We start from the raw sequence: 21,856 nt of genomic DNA, 5'->3' as shown, positions 1-21,856 counted from the left end.
AGGGGTCATATATAAAGCAAGATTCCTCTTGATATTAAAAGTGAACTAAGCAGATCCTATTTTAAAAACACTGGCACATTAATTCATTCTTGCTCTAAATGTTTAGAGTGTGGTAGACAAAGTTTGCATTAGTGGCGTTTTTATTTTAGGCGACCGCAAAGTGACCACTGACCACTAAAATAGCACTAAAAGTTTTAGAAGTATATAAAAAGGTCAAAAATGTTTCTGTACAAAAACATTTAAATATTCTAGTGTAAGTAACCTCACGCACCAAGATTTTGTGACATTATCTGTAGGCTTGTCTTAACTACCTCTCTAGATATTTAGCTCATGTTTGTCACTCTGCTGTTAGGTTCATTTAATTTTCTAAATAGCTGAATGTCTCACAACAGGATCCAGTTCATAAAAGTCATTCTGCACTTTGGTTAAAGGTTTTACCACTTAATACTGAGGTTTTAACCTCTGCTATAATGAATTACAATGATGAAGCTTGATAGTCTGCCTCAAATTAATTTTCAAGGAACAGATCTTATACTACTTCTTCATTGCAAATGTTTTAGACTAGAGATTATGCTTGAAGAGATACTATATTATACTGATTATTGTTTGTTGTTACCAAACTGGTAACAACACAACTGGCTCTTGTTCTTAGAGGTTGCAGTTTATATGAGCTTGCAGATTTTGTATTCATCAGATTATTCTCTATAGTGGATTTTTTATATTTAACAAACTGCTGAGGAAGTTTGCACAAGATGAATCATCACTGTGGGATTGTCTGGCCTGTCACACGTTATGATTAACCCAAAATGAAAACTTTTAAATTAGTCTGCTGAGCCAGTTCTATATGACTCAATTCTATGTTTGTTCAGTTGCTGAAGTCAAGTAAGTGGACAGCTGGCTAGTTCACGTTCTTTTATTTTAATCCCTATTACAGGAAAAAAAAACAACAACACACAAATGTGTCATCTAGCATAATTTGTACCGTGTCTGAGCTCAAAAGACAACAAGACAACACGGTGTACAGTGTTGGCTTGTTTTTAATTCTTCATGAGAAAAGTGGATCACAGATCAATGAAGGGGCAATTTGCATATACACAAAAAGTTAAGGATCACCGCACAGTTTAAGTGGAGTGTGCATGTCTTCATCTAAAACAGTTCACACAGAATGCCGACCACATAAATACTATAGTTAAAATATTGTACAACAATGGTAGTTAAATTATACACACAACTGCACAGCGTGAATTAAATAGATTAGGAAATCAATATAAATATACAAACAAAGCAATATGACATTAAATTAAATCATTTTCACATTTTAATGTGAAAAGTCTACCATCAACAGTTCCAGCTACTCTGCTAGTAGAATAACTGGCACTGACACTTTCCCCTGCCCATTATGTCTTTAATGCATTATATTCTTAATGATTCCCAATCTATATGCATCAACTTTTCCCATGGTAACAACTGTAGCCATGAGTTTTTACACCAGATTTCCTTCCTGCCGCAAGCCTCCCATTTTTATTATTTCTTTTTTTTGGTCAGGACAACGGGACCAATGGTGCCTGGGTGGGGCCATACCTGGTGGAGTGGGATTCGAACCCACAGCCTTCTGCATCCCAACCCAATGCTCTACCACTGAGCATACCAGGCCTCAGTGCTGAGTACTAGCCTCCGTTCAGAAAACGTGATAATTAAGAACAGCAGATCAAAACAAAGGCACTAAACATATGAACAAAAACAAACAGCAGGCTGTGGCCTCCAGTAGTAAACCAACAGGCCAAATTAACTTAAAGTCAACAGTTTTTTTCTATTAAGTTCCTTTCATTTTAAACACCCATTCCCAAATTGATATGAAACATGAATTTACACTGCATTTAATGAGATGTGGTTTTGTAGAGTCGGTTCTCACCGATTCACCTATAGCAATACATCACCCTGATGTCAAAACTACTCTATGAGTAGCCAATGTGCAGGCTATTAGCAAATGTCTACATTACCACTGGAAAATGTGTATTATTTCTTTCCGTTTCTACATGAAACATTTTTTAGGCTACGAGATGTTAAGCATTGCATAATGCTTTAACAATGATGGGACATAATTGTTATTTTATTCCTTGTAAGTTATAACCCTAACAGCAGCCTGCTACCATTCCTAACTGAAAACAGTGGATGCTGTAGAGAGAAAATAACAACTGCTGTGGGTAACACCAGCTAATTACAACATGCTTGCTTTGGTAGCACATAAAGCACGATGACATTAAATGATGAAATACAAGACATGAATATTGTTGCTGTTCAGATGATCGAGAAAAAGCCGAAGCTGAATGGGAGCTGTTGTTATCACTGTGTAATCAAGATAATGAGTGTGGCCTGGCATGATAGTATTAAGAATAGAGAAACCAAGCCATTTGAAGTCTGAATGATGTAAGACCGTGTCACAACTCAACAAGTAGAAAAGTACACTATAAACCAATGGGACACTTGCACTCTTGTGCAGTTTTAGCATTCTCAGATGACTTCCAAAAGATGCCCATTGTAAGAGATGCTAAAAGATTGTTAAAAAAGAGAAAAAGCTGCAGTCAGCCACTTTTATCTCGACATTGAGATAAGTTTCAAAACCCACCATGGCCCTAAAGAACAGCAGAAAGTATACAGGCACAGTCCCGACTTGGTCTGCATAGTTGCCAAACTAAGATGCGCATTAGACCTCTTAAATCATATATCTGATTATTGTTTGACCTGAGGTGTTGAACTTACTGTATGGCTGATCCCTTTCTGTCTATGAAATGGCATGTTTACTGACCTCTAGTTAAAGGCGTGGCTGAAAGGCAAAAGCCAAAGAGCATCACAAGATAAAAAAGGGCATGTAACTGTACTGCATCACCAGTAAAAGGGAGAAACCTTAAGATAACAGCAAGCCCTATACTTTTAGGAGAGTCACTGTGATAGTAAGGCTGCATTTTTCTATAAAAACAACTACCTGGGAGAGCTATTACAGATGACCTAATGCCTTACTAATACCAAAGACACAAAAAGCCAGACAGACCTGACCTGGATGCCAGACTAAAGGCAAGAGTCTAAAGCTATACAGACTTAAAACAGATCATAGCCTTGAATCAATGATTGAGGATAGTAAATACTGTACTTGAAAATTCTCTCATTCTGTAATAAATACTGTCAACGGTTCATCACAACAAACGGCCTTGAACAAGACCAGATGAAGACCAATTTGGACCAAGACACAGTCATTGACTTCACAGAAAAAAAAAGCAGCACGTGTCTCTTCATCCTTCTCCAGGCTGCATGCAGGTTTCTCCACTCCAAGCAGAGAGACCAAGAGGGTGGGATGAGAGATTTTTTTTAAATCCATGTTTCTGGTGGGTAGAGAGGGGAATGCAACACCATATCTGGGATGGACAGGATGTCTTGAGTTGGGAAAGGTGGAGGGAGCCAGGGAGTCAACATGAAGACAGGTCCTTATGGAGAAGAGGGGGTTTGGAGTAATGGAAGGAGTGTTTCAGCGCTAAAGAGACAAGATGAGACAGAGACAAAAGAAAAACATATTTAGTTCAACAAAAGCAAAACACGTAAAAGATGAGGATCAGCAAATTAGAAATGATCACTAAAAGCAAAAACAAATGCAGAAATACAATATGACATTAGCTCTGTGCAATTATTTCAATGAATAAACTAAATGAATAACTTGTAAGGTCATAGACCTGTATCTATATAGTTATGGATTTAGTAATGTATTATAGATCATAAATTTCCTGGCTACTTTACCTCAATGCCTGCGAGATGATTTAGAGTGTGAGCTCTGGGCCCTACCAGATGTGGCCCGAGCTTTATTATTAGAGCTCTTACTAACATTTGTGTCTTCACTGGTTCTACTTGAAGAAGTGGACAATCTATGTCTAGACTCTCTACAAATTCCAGTCATCCTGGTCTTACCAGGTGCATTGTGAACAGAGAGAGATGTGGTTGGCGGGACCCTGGAAGATTTGGCATTGAACTGAGATGAGACGGTGTCATACTGAAATGTGTTACGGCACGTAGTTGCTGCCTGTGCAGAATTAGACCGGTGAGCCAAGGGTTGTTTTTTTCGCACTGAAGTATCTAAGTTAGGTTTTAGATCAGGCTTTTGTTTACGTTCACCCCAAACTTCAGATGTGTTAGAAAACACATGCAAAGCTTTAGAAGATGTTAGATTATCTATGGATGCAGAGAACAAAGAAGACTTTGGCCTTGTGGAAGAGGAAGATGCAACACGATTTGTGATGAATGTGTCCTGACGAGCAGGGACAGAAGCTCTCCGGCCTGATGTACCTTTTCTTGTATCGCTGACTTGTGTTTTGACCGTTACTTCACTGTGTACAGAACTAGTAGATCCTTTACGCGTCAAGTTATAGCCAGGCCTCAACTCTTTATTAAAAACATCACTGACACTATGACTTCTAATGAAAGTTGCATCTCGTGGGAGGCCCTTGCCTCTGCGAGATCGGGTGCTTGTCTGGATGGGGTTGTCAGTACTAACAGAAAAAGGAGTTCTTACAGGGCTTGTGTGGAGACTTCTGGTTAAAGCTCGAAGGTGGTGCGTAGCCATGGAAGGAACACTGCTGCCGAGAACCGGGCTTGCCCGAGGGCTGCTCCTAAGCTGTGGGCGAGCAGGACTGCTTCGGGGGCTCCTAGGCGCCCGGCCAGACTTGGTGGCCAGTTCTTTGGCTCGGGAGCGGCGAGGGCTGCTGTTCAAGCTGTGGGACGTCAGAGGGGCCTCCAGATCCTCCAAGCGCTGAGTGAGAGCCAGTTTCTGCTGAATGGCCATACGCAGGAGAGAATTCAGAGTCTTCTTCTCATCCTCAGCTGCGGCCAGCTGCCTCTGCATCTCATCCAGCTGGGTGACATACTGGTCACACCTGAGACACACACAGGATTAAAAAAAAAAACAAAAAACATGCACATGCAGGCAAAAACAAGTTAAAGCACAAAATCAGAAACTCATGACACGCATGTTAAACTTGAGTTTTAGCGTGGCACAAACCTCAAACACCAATTGTGGCCAAACACAAGAACTGCAAGATTATTTTCATTATTGATTAATTATGTCACTGGTAAAGTTATAACAAACACCATTTCCCAAAAGCACAATGTGATGTTTTCATACAGGTTATATTTTTTGATTTGGTGCCAAAAAATCTCATTATCATACTGCAGAAATGCAGTCACTGCAGCCATCCACATGATGGCGCTACAATACACAGTTGTAAACAAGTTGATTTTAAGCACTTCTCTGTAGTGTGTTGCAATAGTTAGTAGTAGACCTTGACTACTGCCTGCTCACTAATCCTTCTTAAGGATAATTAAGTGCCAGTTCATAACTGTCTGGACATGGCCTGGAAGGTCTAATGTATGTTGACAAAGAATCTCTGGCATTTAAAGCTGTAAAATTTCAATTAGTTCACTTACTCATTTAGTTCACTTACACAAGCCAATACAAAAACACTGCTTCAAACAATTATCCATGCCAACTGATGCTAATAAAGGGTTAAGGATTATCGAGTGAAATGTTGGTCTCTAAGATTAACCCTTGCCACCCTGTATAATATCCCACCCATCTCCCGCCAAATGAAGGCTTCTAAGGTGACCTGGCTTAATAGGATATATCTGTCCTTGCCTTTTTCCCCTGTCGGCACAGGGCAGAGCACATGGTTCCTAATCTTCACGTGAACCAGTGGATTGTCTGCCAGTGTAATAAGTGCAGTAAGCTTATTGCATCAAAGCTAGAAAAAGCACCATTACTAAGCATCAAAACACTAGCAAAGACACAACTCGACATTACTTTAACATTTTTTCAAACTGAATTATTAATAAAATACCTGCTTTCTAATAGACATTTTTCCTTTTGTAGCACTATTCAAAAGAACGCTATTTTTTTGGCCAAACAAGTCTTACCGACTGGCAAACATGACACGGAGTGAAGAGAAGGTGGCAGCATCCTCCTTTAGGGCTTTAAGCTCGTTCCGCAGTTTCATCATGGTCTCTGACACCATGCTCTTCTCAGTTTCATACTTGGTTTTCAAATTGGAAAGAGCCAACTCTGCAGTCTGCATGACAAAAAAAATCAATTATCATATAGTACTATACCACCATTACTGTGGTTTCAATGTGGAGATTATATATGATTTGCACAAAGTAGACAAAGTATTTTAATAGCACCATCAGGAACTCTACAGAGACCCTGCTATCCAAATATCATAGGAAACAAACAAGATGTAACTGTCAGCTTTACTGTCTATTTATTACTATCCATGTTAGGATAAATTATGTTCTGTTAAAGGTCAATCTGCAAGAGATCTGGTAAAGTAATTAAAATACAAACAAACAAGAAAAAACAATGGCAGTAATAAGTGTATTTGCCACCTGACACATAGCTTAGGGCACAATTACACCACTTGAATGCAGAAAGCCTCGCAAAACGGTCTTATATGAATACTACAATTACATCACAGAAACAAACTGGGAAAGGGGGGGGTTAACACTAAAATCAGGCTTGAGACGGTTAACTACTGTAAATACTGTGAGTACAAGCCTGCCAAGCAGATTATCTGTGTGTGTGTGTGTGTGTGTGTGTGTGTGTGTGTGTGTGTGTGTGTGTGTGTGTGTGTGTGTGAGAGATGGAGAAAGGGAAAGTGAAGGCTCAGAGAAAGACAGAAGCAGGCCATGCAGTGCTTGAGGCACAGGAACAGGAGGGGGAAGGAGAGTTCAACATCCCACTGTACTCAAGGTGCAGAACCTCATAAGCCCAAAAGACTGTCTAGACGAGAAACTGATGATACTGGTCAACCATGCTACTAATGTCAAGATAACGCATTTGCTTGCCTTGTACCTCACTTGTAAGTCGCTTTGGATACAAGCGTCTGCTAAATGACTAAATGTAAACGTAAATGTAAATGGATGGGACTTCAAGAAAAAGACCTACTGTCCGACCATGCGAAAAAGACACATAAATCCCATATAGCCCAAACATGATCGTTAAAAGTGTAAGAATGCTTTAAACAGAGAGATAATAACATTGGGCTTACATGCTTTATAAACTAAAAAGGCCTTATGGTACTACAACTTCATAATGACGAGACAGTGAATTCTTACTGATTGTTGGTTAGTATCAGAGCTTGGGAGAATAGTCAGTGCTTCTTATTTGTTGAACTCCATATAAAACTCCCTAGAGAAGATGCTAATAGCTAGTAGTTGCAATCTGCTTTACTTGGAGGGGCCTTACAGCTTTAAACCATCATAGGATCCAGTAATACTCAGTTTTTTGAAGATTATTTTAAAGATGTTTAATTTTTATAACTGACACCGGCAACAACCAATGGAGAGCTACAGTAACTACAGCTTTACCTGAAAATATTTTACCTTCATATTGCTCTCTGGGCTCTACAGTTTATGTTGTCTAAAAGTCTCCATCCAGGATCACACCCCAAATCTGCGCTTTGAACACCTTTTTTCCTCTCTTCTTTTGATTCTTTTTAGTGAAAGCTGCTGTATTTGCAAAACCCCGGTCACCAACATTTTTGTTTTTTTAGTAATTGTACTGGTAAGTGGTATTGGCAAGTACTTAAATGTAGGTACTTGTACTAGTATTAATCCTATCAGGACATCCGAATGCTGCTTTTCAGGGTTTTTGCAAGTTTGTAAGTATTTGTTTTTGAACATATAGGCCTATAAAACTAAACAATGTAGATTTCCATTACTACAACAACATAAGTCAGTTTAAACCACAGATACATAATACAAGTACATTTCTGATTACAAGCAGCACTAATTACTACCTAAACTAATAAATGGTTCCTGAATCCATAAACGTCATTTTAAGGTAGGAGATAAATGCACTGGCCTTTCTGACAGAAGTTATATTTTACAACATTAGTTGTAGCCTCACTCTTACCACATCGGGATAATTAGCTTACTATTTTACTATTGAAAACACAGAATTTGGTATGTGTTTTTTCTTCTAAGAATAAACAATATTAGCAGCTTAATATTAGAGGGCAGCATGATTGTTTGTATTGACAAGGAGTTACAGAGTGACTAACAATGGAAGGATGTGGTAAAACCTGTTTTAAATGGAAAGCCAAACAGAAAATGAACAAAGACCCAGGACTTTAAAGGACTGCCTTTAAGTAAAAGTGTGACTACGACTAAGAGCAATACCCTAAAATAGAAAACTAGATTGTTTCTAGACCTTAGTGGTTTTAAAACAGCACAGAGACCACAGACATGGCTTGCCGTGACCAACCTGTTTGTTAGCCTTGAGGACAGTCCTGAGCGTGGCGATCTGTTCTCTCTTGGTGCTGAGAAGGGACTTGAGTTTTAGTACTTCCTCCAAGAGGCTCTCAGCATCCCGCTCTGTCTCGCCACTGCAGCTCAACCCTGAGTAAGGCATGGCACCCCTCTGACGACAGAGGTCCACTGCCACCTGAAGGAGTAAAGGTTTATTAATGTACAGTAAGTTTATTTTTTGTTTCCCTGACAAGGTAAAACATTGTTGCAATTACAAAATAGGAAAACTCTTTTATACTTTTATAAAAGCCACACAGTACTGAAGTACAGTATTTCTATCATACCTACACACCATATTAAAAGCCAAAATATGATCAAAATGTAAGTTTATTTTAAGTTTCAAGTTGAAAAAAAAAAATCATGAAGAGGAGGGGGAAGTTAAAGTTAAAAAGTGCCATCTTACCCGGAGGTGTTTGATCTGGCAACGGATGACTGCTACCAAGTTGCGAACATTAGAGGGGTCCCTGAAATCCAGGGTAGGGGATCCAGGGCAAGTAGGAGAGTCTCCGCTGGCTCCTGCACTGTCCACCTCTCCCATAAACTGCAATGCTGCAGCTTTAGATATGAACATGTCATTGGCTTGTGGCTTTTTCTGGGTGTTCTGCTGGGGGTAGACCTGGTGTGATCTTCTGGCACTACCTCCTCTGCCCCCACTTGCCCTTGCGCCATCACGGTAATAGTCGAGCGTGACACGTTTGGGTGTCAGGTTGTTGCACACACAGATGTGGTGATAGAGGTTGGACAGCTCCTCTGAGAAGGCCAGCAGTTCTTCCTGGGCAACACTCAAGTGACCCTCTGAATCAATTGCCACTTTTCGTGTGGCTCCTATCTCCTTCTCCAGCTCACCAATACGCTCCTGGTCCTGTTTACTGGACTTGATGCACTGACGAATTTTGTCTGCCAGCTCCTGGGCCTCTGCCCTCCAGCGATCTTTCTCCTGCTTGTATCTCTGCTCCAGAGTGTTGTAACGAGCTCCTGCCTGAGACAGTTCATCTCGAAGCTTCAGAAGCTCTTCACTGGCCGACCGCATGCGAGCCTCCAGCATCTCTTTGCTTTTGGTGTCTACCTCGTAATCAATGACACCACTTCCTCCATTCTCCATCTCATCATCTCCCTTCTCCTTTGCCTCCTGGGTGTGCTGCTGGGTGCTCTGCACAGCTTCCAGCTGTTGGGTCAGAGAGCCAACCTTGTCCTCTTGCTGACTGAGCGCCTGTTTGGACATTACTAGCTGCATTTGCAGCTCCTCCACTTTGCTAGTCAGACCAGACTTCTCTCGTTCTGCCTGGGTACAAATACATAAAAAAAAGGTGAAAATGTATTACTTTCTATAAAATACTTAACATCCTATAATATACATTAGGCCAATGCTATTATGCATTTACATAAAAAAAGGAACAGTTTTCTGCAACTTAATTTTTCCCTATACCACTTAGCTGTTAATAGGTTTTACGACCAACAGTGGTTGACCCCATTCGGCTTTATACTACCGACATCTGGTGGGCACGGTTTTCCCAGCCCCCAATTTAAGTTCATCATGAATAATATATTTCCTTTAAACAAAGAGGGGAGGCATTTCAAGACATATTTCATTGTTTAATGTACTCAATATTTGTGAAGCATAATTGTATCCGGTGAGAGCTGACTAATGAATGAATGTGCTGCCCAGCATTTTTTTTAAATTAAAATTGTCAGGCTTACTACTTTACTAACACAACGGATGTGGGTTAGAACAGGAAGTATCAGACATCCCTATCAACAGCTTAGTTACCCCAGCTAAGCTGACAACCTCTTTACTCCAAACAAGAAAGTGGCAGCTTGGCTAGAGCAGATGCTTTCAAATAAAGGCAGTTCCCTGCATTTCTTTGAAAGCATCACCACAGACAATGTCAACATTAACTGTTCCTTGTTAATGGACGTCCATACTCCAAACAGTACTGTACACACTACATAGACTAGCAATATGAAGAAGCAATTCTTGTGCTCATTTATCACCGTCCAAAGCTCTGTATTACAAATTTCAAGTAATTGCCGTAAAACACTGACACTGTCCTTAATACCTAGCTAACACAATGACTAGCAGATAAAGATCATATCAATCAACTAATCATTGCAGCTATGTTTTCTCAAATGATACCAAAATCAGGTCTCATACTGCACCTGTGTGGTTGTACTCATACCTGGAAACCTTCTCCAATACTTCACTCGTTTACCATGATTAACATTTATGTCTAACATCAGTGACAACAAAGGGAGATCCACAGTAACTAAATTTTTACCTGAGGATTACTTTTACATCATTAATTTTACATCTCTCCATCCAGTATCTCTTTTGTTAAAAATACAACACATGACTTAAGTTATTACCATGACTTGAAATGAATACCCAGCACTCCCTCTCCCTGCTCAGCACCACTCCACCTGATTCTATAGTTGTCAATATCAAATTACACTAAATAAAAATCCTACTAAACTTACTGTTTAGGCAGAAATAACTGAAATTCTCTGATTGTTTACAAGGGTGAGCCTCACTCCAAAACTCAAATCTCTTTGCACTGCTGCTAATGCTGTTCTGTAAGTCTGGATCACAGGAGACTTTGAGAGAACCTCGCCACACTGAGATCAGTAAAACAAAAGCAAGCATGTCAACATAACTTTTCATTATTTTTTTAACAATTCCTTTGTTAATCTATTGTGTGTTTCCTACCTGTAAAAGTTGCTGTTTTAGCTTCTGGCTGTCTGAAAAGTGCAGCTCACTAAGCAGGTCTGACACAAGTCCAGAGGCTGGAGAGCGCAAAAATACGTCACTATTACGTGGTGTAGAGTAGCGATGTATGACGCCATTACTTCTGGAGCCCCCCAAGTGAGGAGGGTAGGCAGAACCAGGAGCCGAACCAGGACCATTGTTATAGCAGCTGTCCTGGTCCTCTCCTTCAACATCTCCTTCTCCCCCTTGGCCCTCCTCTTGGCTGTCATCCAGCTGGTCTAAATGGAGCTCAAGATTTCCCACAGAGTCAAAGGGGTTTAGGGTTAGGGCAGAGAGCTCTCGCCGCAGACTGTTCTTCTGCTCCCTTTCCTCCTTCAGGGCTTCCAGGGCCTCCTCCAGCTGCCTCTCGGCTATCTCCCTCAGTCTTGCTGCCTCCTCCAACTGAGCTCGCAGCTCCTCCATCTCTTCATTTTTCTGAGTCAGGTCCAGCTTTATAGATTCAAACTCAACCTGAAAAGAGATAAAGACGATAACTATATGCATGCGGATCCACATTCTAGCCTCAACATACAAATACACCAGTGCCTTGAGCAATCTAATGTTAGAGCCAAAAGGCAAATAATAGGTCATGTACACACTAACAAGCCTTAGCTACATTTAGAAATGCTCATGGACAGTTTGTCTTGGCAGAGGTTTAAAGTACACACTGAGGACCAATCTGCATTTAGGCATATTTGTTCGACCCACTCAAGAATCAAATCAATGACCATTTCACCTAACTAGTATAAATAACAACTCACATGAAATGTGCACGGTCCTTATCACAGAGTAAGATTTAGGATGATTCCAACTAATTACCCCCCCCAACAAAAAGGATAAAAATAAAATTTGGGGATATTCAATTTAATGAAATACTACCCATTCAAAATAATCTCACACATTGTCTAGTTTTTAACAAAATTTTCTCAGTTACTGACTGCTTTATAATTTCTAAGAATCTTTGTTCTCAGCTGAATGTACAAACATGTAAGCATACATTTTGAGGAATATGCAAATTCATCCTTTCAAATAAAGCATTTAAAGATTCAGACAATGGAAAATACTCCAATTTCGCTTGTAAATGATGATATTGCTACTTAGCAGTCTTGCTCACATAATGCTATGTGCAACATACTGCAAATGAAATGCTCCACTGAACATGGTATCTGGTTCTCAGGGGAAGCAGCCATATTAGAAATATACTGACAAATGGAAAATCAGGTCATCGAGACAAGTAGATGTGGGAGCTACTTAATTTATGGAAAGAACATAAACTCATTTATTCATTAACCAGCCACTTCTGTGTCTTTAGCACTAGCCAATGTTTAACCTAACTTACTTTTAATCAACAAACTTGAGGAAGATTATAAATTTGTTGCATGCAGGGAAGTTTTGCACTTGGAGGAAAGGTAAATTCAAAAAGCAGTGTACTTGCACCATGACCATACAATAGCACATTAAGCTGTTTTACACGTGTACTGGGACCCAGTTGAACCAACAAATCTGGATTATGTCCAAAGATTTCCAGAGTTCATATGAGAAAACGGCTTTAGCAACTACCCACACATGCTTCACTAATACAACAAGTATATAAACCCCCCAAAATTTAGAAAAGTAAGAAGGAAACACAACAGGTACAGTGTTTATTAAGATCTTTCTTTTTACTTACACATTTCTTCAGATATTGATGTTCTCTGTTGGTTATTTTAGAAATCTACAATTTGAATTCTTTAACCATTTATATATGCATTTACAATTAAAGCCAGTAAGTAAAATTTCAGAGTAACTGAGTGATAACTGACCTGGTTTTCCTTGAGCATAGAAACCTGTTTTTGCAAAGATATGTTCTCTTCTTCAAGCTCACTGTTGTCCTGCAGCTGGCGCAGCTCACGTACTTTAAATTCCTTCATCTCATCCCTCAGATGGCCTTTCTCTGCCTCCAGACACTCACACTCCTGTGAAACACAACCCAATGTCATGATGGTGCCAAACACAAAATACTTTGCACTCTACATATAACAATGGCATGGACAGTAAATGTATTTGGTATCGGGGCAATTCAATAATACACAAGACATTGAATTAAGGTTTTATGTGTGATCAGGAGATGGGGTTGTTCCTATACAGGGTAACAACAGTCTATAGCTGTACTAAGTAAGCACATCATACCTTCTTTAACTGGGTGGAGAGAACGCCCAGTCTATCAATCTCTGCGTGGGCGTTGCTCAGAGCAAGGCGTGATTGCTTGAGCTCTGCCTGGACTTCCTCTATGCGGGTTGCCATGGCAGCCTCCTTAGTGGCAGTCTCCTGCAGCAGACTCTCCTCCCGGCACTCTCCATCTGCAGCTGCACGCTTCTGGCTGCTCACAGAATCTGCAAATGCCTTTACACAAACAAAAAGGGTTAAGAAAAGAACATGTCTGGCAGGCTACAATAATGTTATCACATCTGCAGTGTTGAAAGACAAATACACTCATGCTCTCTTAGTCATAAATAACAGGGAAATAGACATTTTAAACAAAGGAAAGGAAACTGGACTTCCAACGCCTGATTACAGTGAGGAAACAGTAAGACTTTGTTACAAAATACTTTAGACATCAATAGCAACTTCCTTACTGTGCAGTACTGTACAGTGTATTTTTAATAAAGCTTTTGGCTTGATAACACTTTAATGGCACGTATTTCTTTACAGCTTGCTATATACAGTAACTTTGACACATTATTCACTGGTGACTGCTGATGTAAAAACATATGAGATGTTTAATTAAATGAACATGGTACTAAATATTTTCCACTGAGCATCATGGTCAGGTTATATAATGATGCTAAGTAACACAAGTTCACTCTGCTTTGTTGAAACCCGGCCAAACCCTAAGTGTGTAAACAGCCAAGAAATTACGTTTATGCAGATTATTAAAACAGATTCTGTACCACTCTGTACTTACAGACATAAAGAACTTTGCTTGATATGTGGTTATACGATACCAGGATTTGCCAATTTTACTATTGTCTGGCTAATGTGTTTTTAATAGTTTTTGGACCACAACTGAGGTTTATATCAACAAATGAGCAAATGCAGGCTACAGGATTACAAATATTCAAACGCTAGTAGAGAAGATTCAGTGTTGGCTTAACCATCTGTATGGTGACTTGACAATGAATTTTAAAAAATGACCAAAATTATCTTTTAATGGTAAAATCCATACTTGTTAAACTGAAAAAAGTTAAAGGCACTGGATATGCTATGGAGGTTTTCTGAATCAGTGAAAACTCTTCTCTGTCTGATGCCATCAGCATCGGATGACACGTATGAGCAAAACTGACTCAGCACACGGTCACAAGCAGCTCCACTCAAAGAATAGAATGGCATCGCAGCTGTAATTAAGCTGTTATTGTGGTAGCAGAAAGACAGTAACCAAAAGGGGCTGAAGGCATGAGCAATCCTTGTTTACGTCCCAGTACACTGATATATCTTAAAATCACAACAATGGCATCTTTATAAGACCACTAGATATAATGCCAGCGAGCTCCTCGTTAGTTAAAATTAAAATGCAGAGGTTGTATCTTCACAATAAACAGCATTCATTTAAATGTTGACTGCACTTGTATTTCTCCAACAATATCTTTTTCCAACCACATTACAATACATTTTTTGTAGAAAGCATAGCTGAAACAATGCAAGAATTATATTACAATTCTGGGTTGTGTTGCTTTTATCTTCCTGTATTTGTGCAACAAAGTAGATATTTCTTAAATATAAAGAGTGCAACTGTGGCTGCATTAGTTTATCATTTTAGTTCCTTTAACACAATGAATAAATGTAGCCAAAAGATTTTGTGAAAATCAACTAGCCTATACTATCCAGTGCTGTCCACATAGGAAATGAATCATATTGGAAAATCTAACCTTCAACTAGGTATCATCAGACAGCCACATTGAATTTTAAATGCAGAAAATGTTTGTTTAAATTGTTCATCAGTACATCACATCCAAACTTTTTTTTGTGCTTTCGGCTTATCCTGTGAGTTCAGGGTCGCCACAGCGGATCATTGTCCGCATGTTGATTTGGCACAGTTTTTGCGCCGGATGCCCTTCCTGACGTAACCCTCCCCAATTTCTACAAGGCTTGGGACTGGCACTGTGCATGGGCTGTTGGGAGTTCAGAGTCTTGGCCAGGGACACTTCAATGTGGTCCGGTAGGTGGCCACCCTACCAACTGTGCCACTGCCGCCCTCACACCGCCTCACACTGTGGCGTAGGAGGCAGATCAGTCATCCACCAATCCCACCAGCTGCTGGTTCAATCCCTGGCTCCGCCGGTCACATGTCGAAGTGTCCTTGAGCAAAATGAACCTCACTGAACCTCAACTTAGTTGCTCCCGGTGAGTGTTGGCCAGCTGCAAAGCACCTCCCCCATCATGTGTGATTATGAGTGCAGTGTAAAGCTCTTTGAGTACTAATAGTTAGAAAAGCGTTATATAAGTCCAGACCATTTACATCTACACTGATATGCTGAAATGTTACTGAAAGACCTTCTGTGTTCCTACCTCTCTGAGTTGCTGTAGCTCTGCTTTGAGGGCTTCATGCTCCTCTTCCAGTTGCCTGTGTTTCATCTTGAGAGCAGAACTTTCCTCCAGCACCACCAAGCCATAGCGGGCTGCTTGAAGCTTCTCCTCTGTGGCCTCCTGGAGCTCCAGAGTCAGCCGTACCACCTCAGTCTTCAAATCTCTGCTCCCCATCTCCGCTTCCCCTTCTCCCTCTAGTGCTGCACTTGCTGCATCTGAATCCGCCTCCAACATCCTTACTTGTTTCTCCACTTGTCTGCCAATGTTCTACTGGGACAGTCAACGCTTTTACACTTCCACTCTCATTACATCACACTGGAAAGGCAAAACATAAAGATGGTGGTTAGTTAAATTACTTGGAACGGTGTCCAGAATGGCAAAGAGGTTTTTATATAAATCATATTGTGACATCAATTGAATAAACTACCCAGGGCAAGATTGAGTTTGGCATCAGTTTTGAGAGAAAGAAATTCTATTTAAGCTCAAAAAGACAAATCCCCTTTGTATAAATGCAAGCCAGAAATTCCCTAACTGAATATGAATTTGCATGACCTGTGAGCTATGTGGTTATATTATCGGCTAGAACGAATAGTAAAATACATTTTCACAAGATCTATTCTCAATATTCTCAAGAGCTACTTATTGAGGCTTCCTGGACTCAGGCTGAGTAGCTATTAACTGGGATGAAGACAGGCCTGTACATATCAACGACCACATTTACTGCTGTTCAACATCCCACCACAATAGATAACGTTGTCATTTTACGTTAGCCACAGCTGTAAGGCAAGATATTAAACAATCTCCCATTTACAAGCAGCTGTGGACACATAATGGGTTAACTTTACTTCGACCGCCCGTATTGACAGGGTGGGGCGGATTTCCCCCCCCATTACCTCTTTTCTGACCGAAGATGGAAACACCAGTCGCCCCGTTATCCCTCTGCCAAATGATGTATCCCGAGAGCATCTGTTCCTTCTGGCCCAAAGAGTAGTTTCTAATAGCATCAAATAAGCCTGAATTAAAAAAAAGCTACTCCATATGTTGGCAGCCTATCTTATATACTATCTCTCTTTCCAAACTAATCTGCTTGCTAGAAGTTGAAAGTAATCGAACATGGATACGAAATTGATACAAAAGACGACACCGAACTGGAAACGGGACACGCACCCGAAAGCTAGCAAGAATGACTTTAGCTTTATATACACACCACAATAATAGCGTAACTCTCAACGCCAAACTGAATTATTAGTCAACTTGTTAACATTACCCAAATTCACACCAGCTTAGCGAAATATACAACATCGGCGCCCTAGCTCCCAGGGGTTGAGTCTCCTGTCGTTGCGTTGGTTGGTTACTGCCAGACAAGCTAATTAGCTAACGCCAGCCAGCCAACGTACACCAAAGTGGCTACTCACCCTCTGGTTTTTGTTTCAGAGATGCGGCTCGTCGGTTGCAAGCATGCGTTATCTATGCCAATACTCCAGGAGCTGTCAGCAGCAACGGTTGCTAATCACGATGGTAGCCAGGGATATCAACGCAGGTTGCTGCCTGGCCGAGCAGATTCCCTTCCTCCCACCCGCTTCTCGTTTCAGTGAGGTCGAGTGTCAAAGCGCGCCGAAACGCTCAAAGCACAATTACCCCCTCTAGCTAGGCAAAGGCGCAATGCAACCATGCCAAGTGTGTTTCTCTGTATTTTCTGTATTTGGGTGGATGTGGCCTGTGCTTTCTGAACTATTTAATATTAATGAAAAGATAAAATTATGCTAATTCTATTGCACAAAATCGTGGAGAAGTTAACGAAAGCTTTGTGGGAAAAACACACTTCCGCTCATACATTTTGTGACTTCCGTTTCGCTTCCGGATGAGCACATAGGCTGTTCTTGGATTCTCTTCTAACAGCTGTAGTTTCACAAGATGAAGGTCGCTACATGGAACATAAATGGCATTAGGACTTTCAGAGGCGGCATCAAAAAGGTCCTTGATTCCTTGGACGCAGATGTAGTTTGTGTTCAGGAGACCAAAGTGACAAGTAGGTGTTTTGATTATGGGTTTGGAAAACGCGGGAGCTGGAATGTATCGGCTGTAGCAATGTAAGGAGAAGAAATATTAGCTATTACCCCAATTTGTCCCCTACAGGAGACTTGCTTGATGAAAGAACTGCAATTGTTGACGGCTACAACTCCTATTTCAGCTACAGTCGGGGACGCAGCGGTTATTCAGGTTCAGTACGTAGTTATAGCAGTTTTACTGTCAGTGCCCGTTTCTAGTTAAATTCTAAGACAAGAAAAAACAACTTCTTAAATTAAAAAAAAGCCAAATGTACAGAATTGGCACTTGGAACGTAAGACCATTGTAACCACTGGATTGGATTAAATCTGCTCTGTAGTTGCTGCTGACACAGTCTACTGTGCAAACATCACCTACTAACCACCTGTCTGTGATGTGCACAGGAGTTGCCACCTACTGTAAGGACAATGCCACGCCATTTGCTGCTGAGGAGGGTCTCACGGGACTGTTGACTAACCATGAGGGGGCTGTTGGATGCTACGGAGACCACTCAGAGTTTTCAAGCGAGGAGCTGCAGCTTTTGGACAATGAAGGACGAGCCATCATCACACAGCACAAAATCATGTAAGGGAAAAATATGCAACTTATAAAGACTATTTTTAAGCAAAAATATTTAAAGAGACCCAATATTTTCAGATTTCAGACTCTCAAAAGAGAAGATTTTCTCCATTTATAGGTCTTGCAGTGTATCACTGGAAACCAAATATTTGGGAGGTCTTGGACCGATGGTTCTTCTTAGTTGCATCCCAAAAATTTTGCTTGTTTGCTGAATCATTGAAGCTTTTGTTAAAATGAATTTTTATTATGCTTGTTTTTTAATATTGTTTTAGTACCTTTGTTGCATTACCTGTATTAATGTGCTGTAGATATTTAAAAACGATTTTGTTGTTTTTCCCCCCCACAGGTGTCAGGATGAAGTGAAAACTGTTACTATAATAAATGTATACTGTCCCCGGGCCGACCCTGAAAAACCAGAGCGAAAGCAGTTTAAACTACAGTTCTACAAGTTGCTTCAGTGTCGAGCTGAAGCAATACTAAAAAATGGCAGGTGAGACCTTACAGAACGTTTCCACACTGTAAATAGATGAGGCACAGATGTATCCTGGTCTTACCACATGCATTTTACAAATGAGACCGTTACAATTTCCAGCATTGCAGCTTTGCACAAGTTCAGGGTTGATTGCCATTTTTTGGTTTAACAATGGTGCTGTCTCTTTGTAAAACATCTTACCCATACACACTTTTTTATGTCAGGTGTCACTGAGTTCCCACTGCAGTAAAATAAAAAATGTCTGTGTCTTGGTATTATTCTAATTGTTGAACACACTTCTGTTTAAACAATGAGCAATCTGAGACTGATGTTTTTTGTAATCATTTATTTTTCAGCCATGTGATTGTTTTAGGAGATGTAAATACATCTCACCGGCCAATAGACCACTGTGATCCCAGTGAGATTGTAAGTAAAATTTTAGAATACTGTCAAATGAATGCTTACCTGTTTATTATGTACTTGAAGAAATAGTCCAATATTTTGGGAAATACACTTTTTTCGGTATCTTGCTGAGACTTTGAAAAGATTTATACTACTCTCACTTATAGTCCCCTCAAAAATATTGGCAGAACTTGTTTGTTTTTACTGTACACTGAGTATATATTTACAGTATAATATTAACAGGAATATATGAAAGTTTAGAATTTCAGCTTTTATATCATGGGATTTAAACCTCAATAGTTAAACAACATAAAAGATATGTATCAGATCACCCTGATTTTATTTCTTTCAAGTATAGAAACAGATAGATTTAGAGAGTAAAAGTCTTTCACACACTGTCCAACTATGCCATCAATAGAAAGGAATTATTTAAAATAACATGGAAGATGCCAGCGTGTGTTTCTTCCACATGCCCACAGCATATGCAAATTTATGATATCAAAAATCCATCTGCTTTGTTTTTCTCATTACTTAGGAGGATTTTGGGGAAAATCCTGGTAGGAAATGGCTGAATGGCTTTTTGCACGATGGCAATCAAGAAGAGGAGAGGAATGAGGAGGAACCCAATGAATCAAATCCCACCAACACTGTAAAATTTGTGGATACCTTTCGGTACTTCCACCCAAGTCGCACAAACGCCTTCACATGTTGGTCCACTCTCACTGGAGCTCGACAGACCAACTATGGCACACGAATTGATTATATATTCGCTGATTGCCAGCTGGCCAAAAATTATTTTGTGGGAGCAGACATTATGCCTGAGGTGGAGGGGTCAGATCACTGCCCTGTGTGGGGGCAACTGAGCTGCCCTCTGCTTTCCAGATCCAAGCCTCCTCCCCTCTGCACTCGCTACCTGCCGGAGTTTGCCGGCAAGCAGCAGAAACTGTCCCGCTTCCTTGTTAAGGTGGAGCAAACATCAGTTCAGCCTGAGCAGAGAGATGCATTACCTGGATCTCAAGAAGACGGAGAAAAGAGGGAAAATTTAAACCCATTCGAAGTTGCAAACATCTCTTGTAAAAAACGGGTAATAACATCAGATTCTATTGTCCCAAAGGGGAAAAAAACAAAGACTATAAAGACTTCTTCAAAGCCACAGGGTAGCCTTCTTTCATTTTTCAAACCTAAACTGACAAATGTTCCCCCTGCTGAATCCTCTGTTGCAGATGAACCTACCTTAACACAAAAAGTATCCACACCTGCAGAAAATGAGTCCTCCATTACAGGTAGCAGGTTAGATGAAGGTACAGAGCTTGTCTACAATGGTTCTTCACAGGGGTCTTCCAGTAGCACCACAGAGGAAAATGACACACAGATGAAGACCAAACATTTTACCTGTCAGCCCACACTGGGACACTCAAATGCCAAGAAGGGGGAATCGTTAGTGTTTTGGAAGTCAGTGCTTCACGGACCGCCTCCACCTCCCTCCTGTAAGGTCCATAGGGAGCCCTGTGTGCTGCGTACTGTGAAAAAGGAGGGGCCAAACATGGGGAAACAGTTCTTTGTGTGTGGCCGTCCTCAGGGACATGTCTCCAATCCTGAGGCTCGATGTAATTTTTTTGCATGGGTTGATAAGGGGAAGTAACATGTTTACTGCCTGGACAAGTTCTTTTGTATGACTCTTCAGTCAAGTACTAAAAAAACAAATACTACACACGTTTCATCATTTCCCACGTTTTAATGGTTGATTTTTTTTTTCTTTGCCAAATAATAAAAGAGAATAGTTTTGTATTACATTGTGTTTGGTTTTATATATTTAAATATTCTATTATTTATACTTTCTTGACTGAATATCTAGTTTTGGAGTTTTGGAAAGTCAGTTGCACATAACAAGTTACGTTACTGTTTTTATTTCACTTATTATTTAATGACTACATAGATGCTGTTGGTGATTGTGAAAGTTACTGTGAATGCTGGAGAATTCACACTAATGTTATTGTAATATTAGTAGTAGTAGTAGTAGTAGTAGTATGATTATTATGACATTTGTCTTACGTTTTTAGCGCATATCTGCTTCGGCATACTTTCAGCTAGAAACACCATTTGAACTTCTAAACATTCAGCTTATAAAGGACATTAATTCTTGTATATGGCTTTTTAAATATCTATTATATTTTGAAGATTTTTACACTAATTTACTTTGAAAAACCCATGATTTAGTGGATTACATCCTCAATGGTGTCACATAATTGCCTTTGAAGTGAAAACATCAGCGATTATCTCATAATTGCCTTTGAAGTTTTTAAGGCAGTTAACTGACTTTGAAATTTGAAATATCAAAGCGACATTTTGTTTCAGCTATTTCAGGAAAAAACAGCAGCTTTTTTCAGCTTTGCTTGGTAAATCCTTTCAGTGAATTTTCTCTTTGCTTTTTCTAGCTAGTGTTTTGTTACTTTTTGTTGGTGCCCACTAGAGTGCATTGACAGTGATCTGGTGACCCATAACTGAAACTCAGAAGTTATGAGGAGTTTTCCAGTAGCATATTTACTGAAACTACCAGGTGCACAACCACAGTATAAGTAATGTTATGTATGCCAATAACTTTTTTTGGGAGCACTTTTTTTTAAATCAGAATGTAGTTTGTATTTCTGAGCTTTAGGATGACATTTAAAAGCACTGGATAAATGTTGCAAAAAGTCTCCTGCATTCCA

The 21,856-nt window shown here is 40.1% G+C and overlaps 2 protein-coding genes across 6 annotated transcripts; one reads left to right on the top strand and one right to left on the bottom strand.

The window, feature by feature from the left end:
• Positions 1-897: 897 nt before the first annotated feature.
• zgc:162200 (uncharacterized protein LOC558638 homolog) lies at positions 898-17,275 on the bottom strand. 5 transcript variants are annotated; one of them, XM_067525818.1, is made up of 11 exons: positions 17,065-17,273; positions 16,543-16,643; positions 15,632-15,964; positions 13,256-13,468; positions 12,889-13,041; positions 11,048-11,557; positions 8,747-9,625; positions 8,300-8,479; positions 5,953-6,104; positions 4,556-4,916; positions 898-3,526 (listed from the first exon to the last, which is right to left on the bottom strand). In XM_067525818.1, the coding sequence occupies exons 3-11, from the start codon at positions 15,881-15,883 to the stop codon at positions 3,521-3,523; spliced, it is 2,706 nt and encodes a 901-aa protein (XP_067381919.1). In that variant the 5' UTR covers positions 15,884-15,964; positions 16,543-16,643; positions 17,065-17,273; the 3' UTR covers positions 898-3,520. The 5 variants fall into 5 exon arrangements, with proteins under 5 accessions (XP_067381919.1, XP_067381920.1, XP_067381918.1 ...); XM_067525819.1 differs by lacking the exon at positions 17,065-17,273 and adding an exon at positions 16,917-17,054; XM_067525817.1 differs by lacking the exon at positions 16,543-16,643.
• A 209-nt stretch (positions 17,276-17,484) lies between these two features.
• Positions 17,485-20,939, top strand: apex2 (APEX nuclease (apurinic/apyrimidinic endonuclease) 2). The gene is made up of 6 exons (XM_067525825.1): positions 17,485-17,678; positions 17,786-17,869; positions 18,100-18,280; positions 18,621-18,764; positions 19,103-19,172; positions 19,684-20,939. Exons 1-6 carry the CDS (start codon positions 17,564-17,566, stop codon positions 20,788-20,790), a joined length of 1,701 nt encoding a protein of 566 aa, XP_067381926.1. The 5' UTR covers positions 17,485-17,563; the 3' UTR covers positions 20,791-20,939.
• Positions 20,940-21,856: the final 917 nt, after the last annotated feature.

Source organism: Channa argus, chromosome 13, assembly GCF_033026475.1.
Source record: "Channa argus isolate prfri chromosome 13, Channa argus male v1.0, whole genome shotgun sequence".
Taxonomy (NCBI): domain Eukaryota; kingdom Metazoa; phylum Chordata; class Actinopteri; order Anabantiformes; family Channidae; genus Channa; species Channa argus.
The sequence above is the reverse complement of the archived record's forward strand: the minus strand, read 5'-3'. Positions and strand labels throughout refer to the sequence as shown.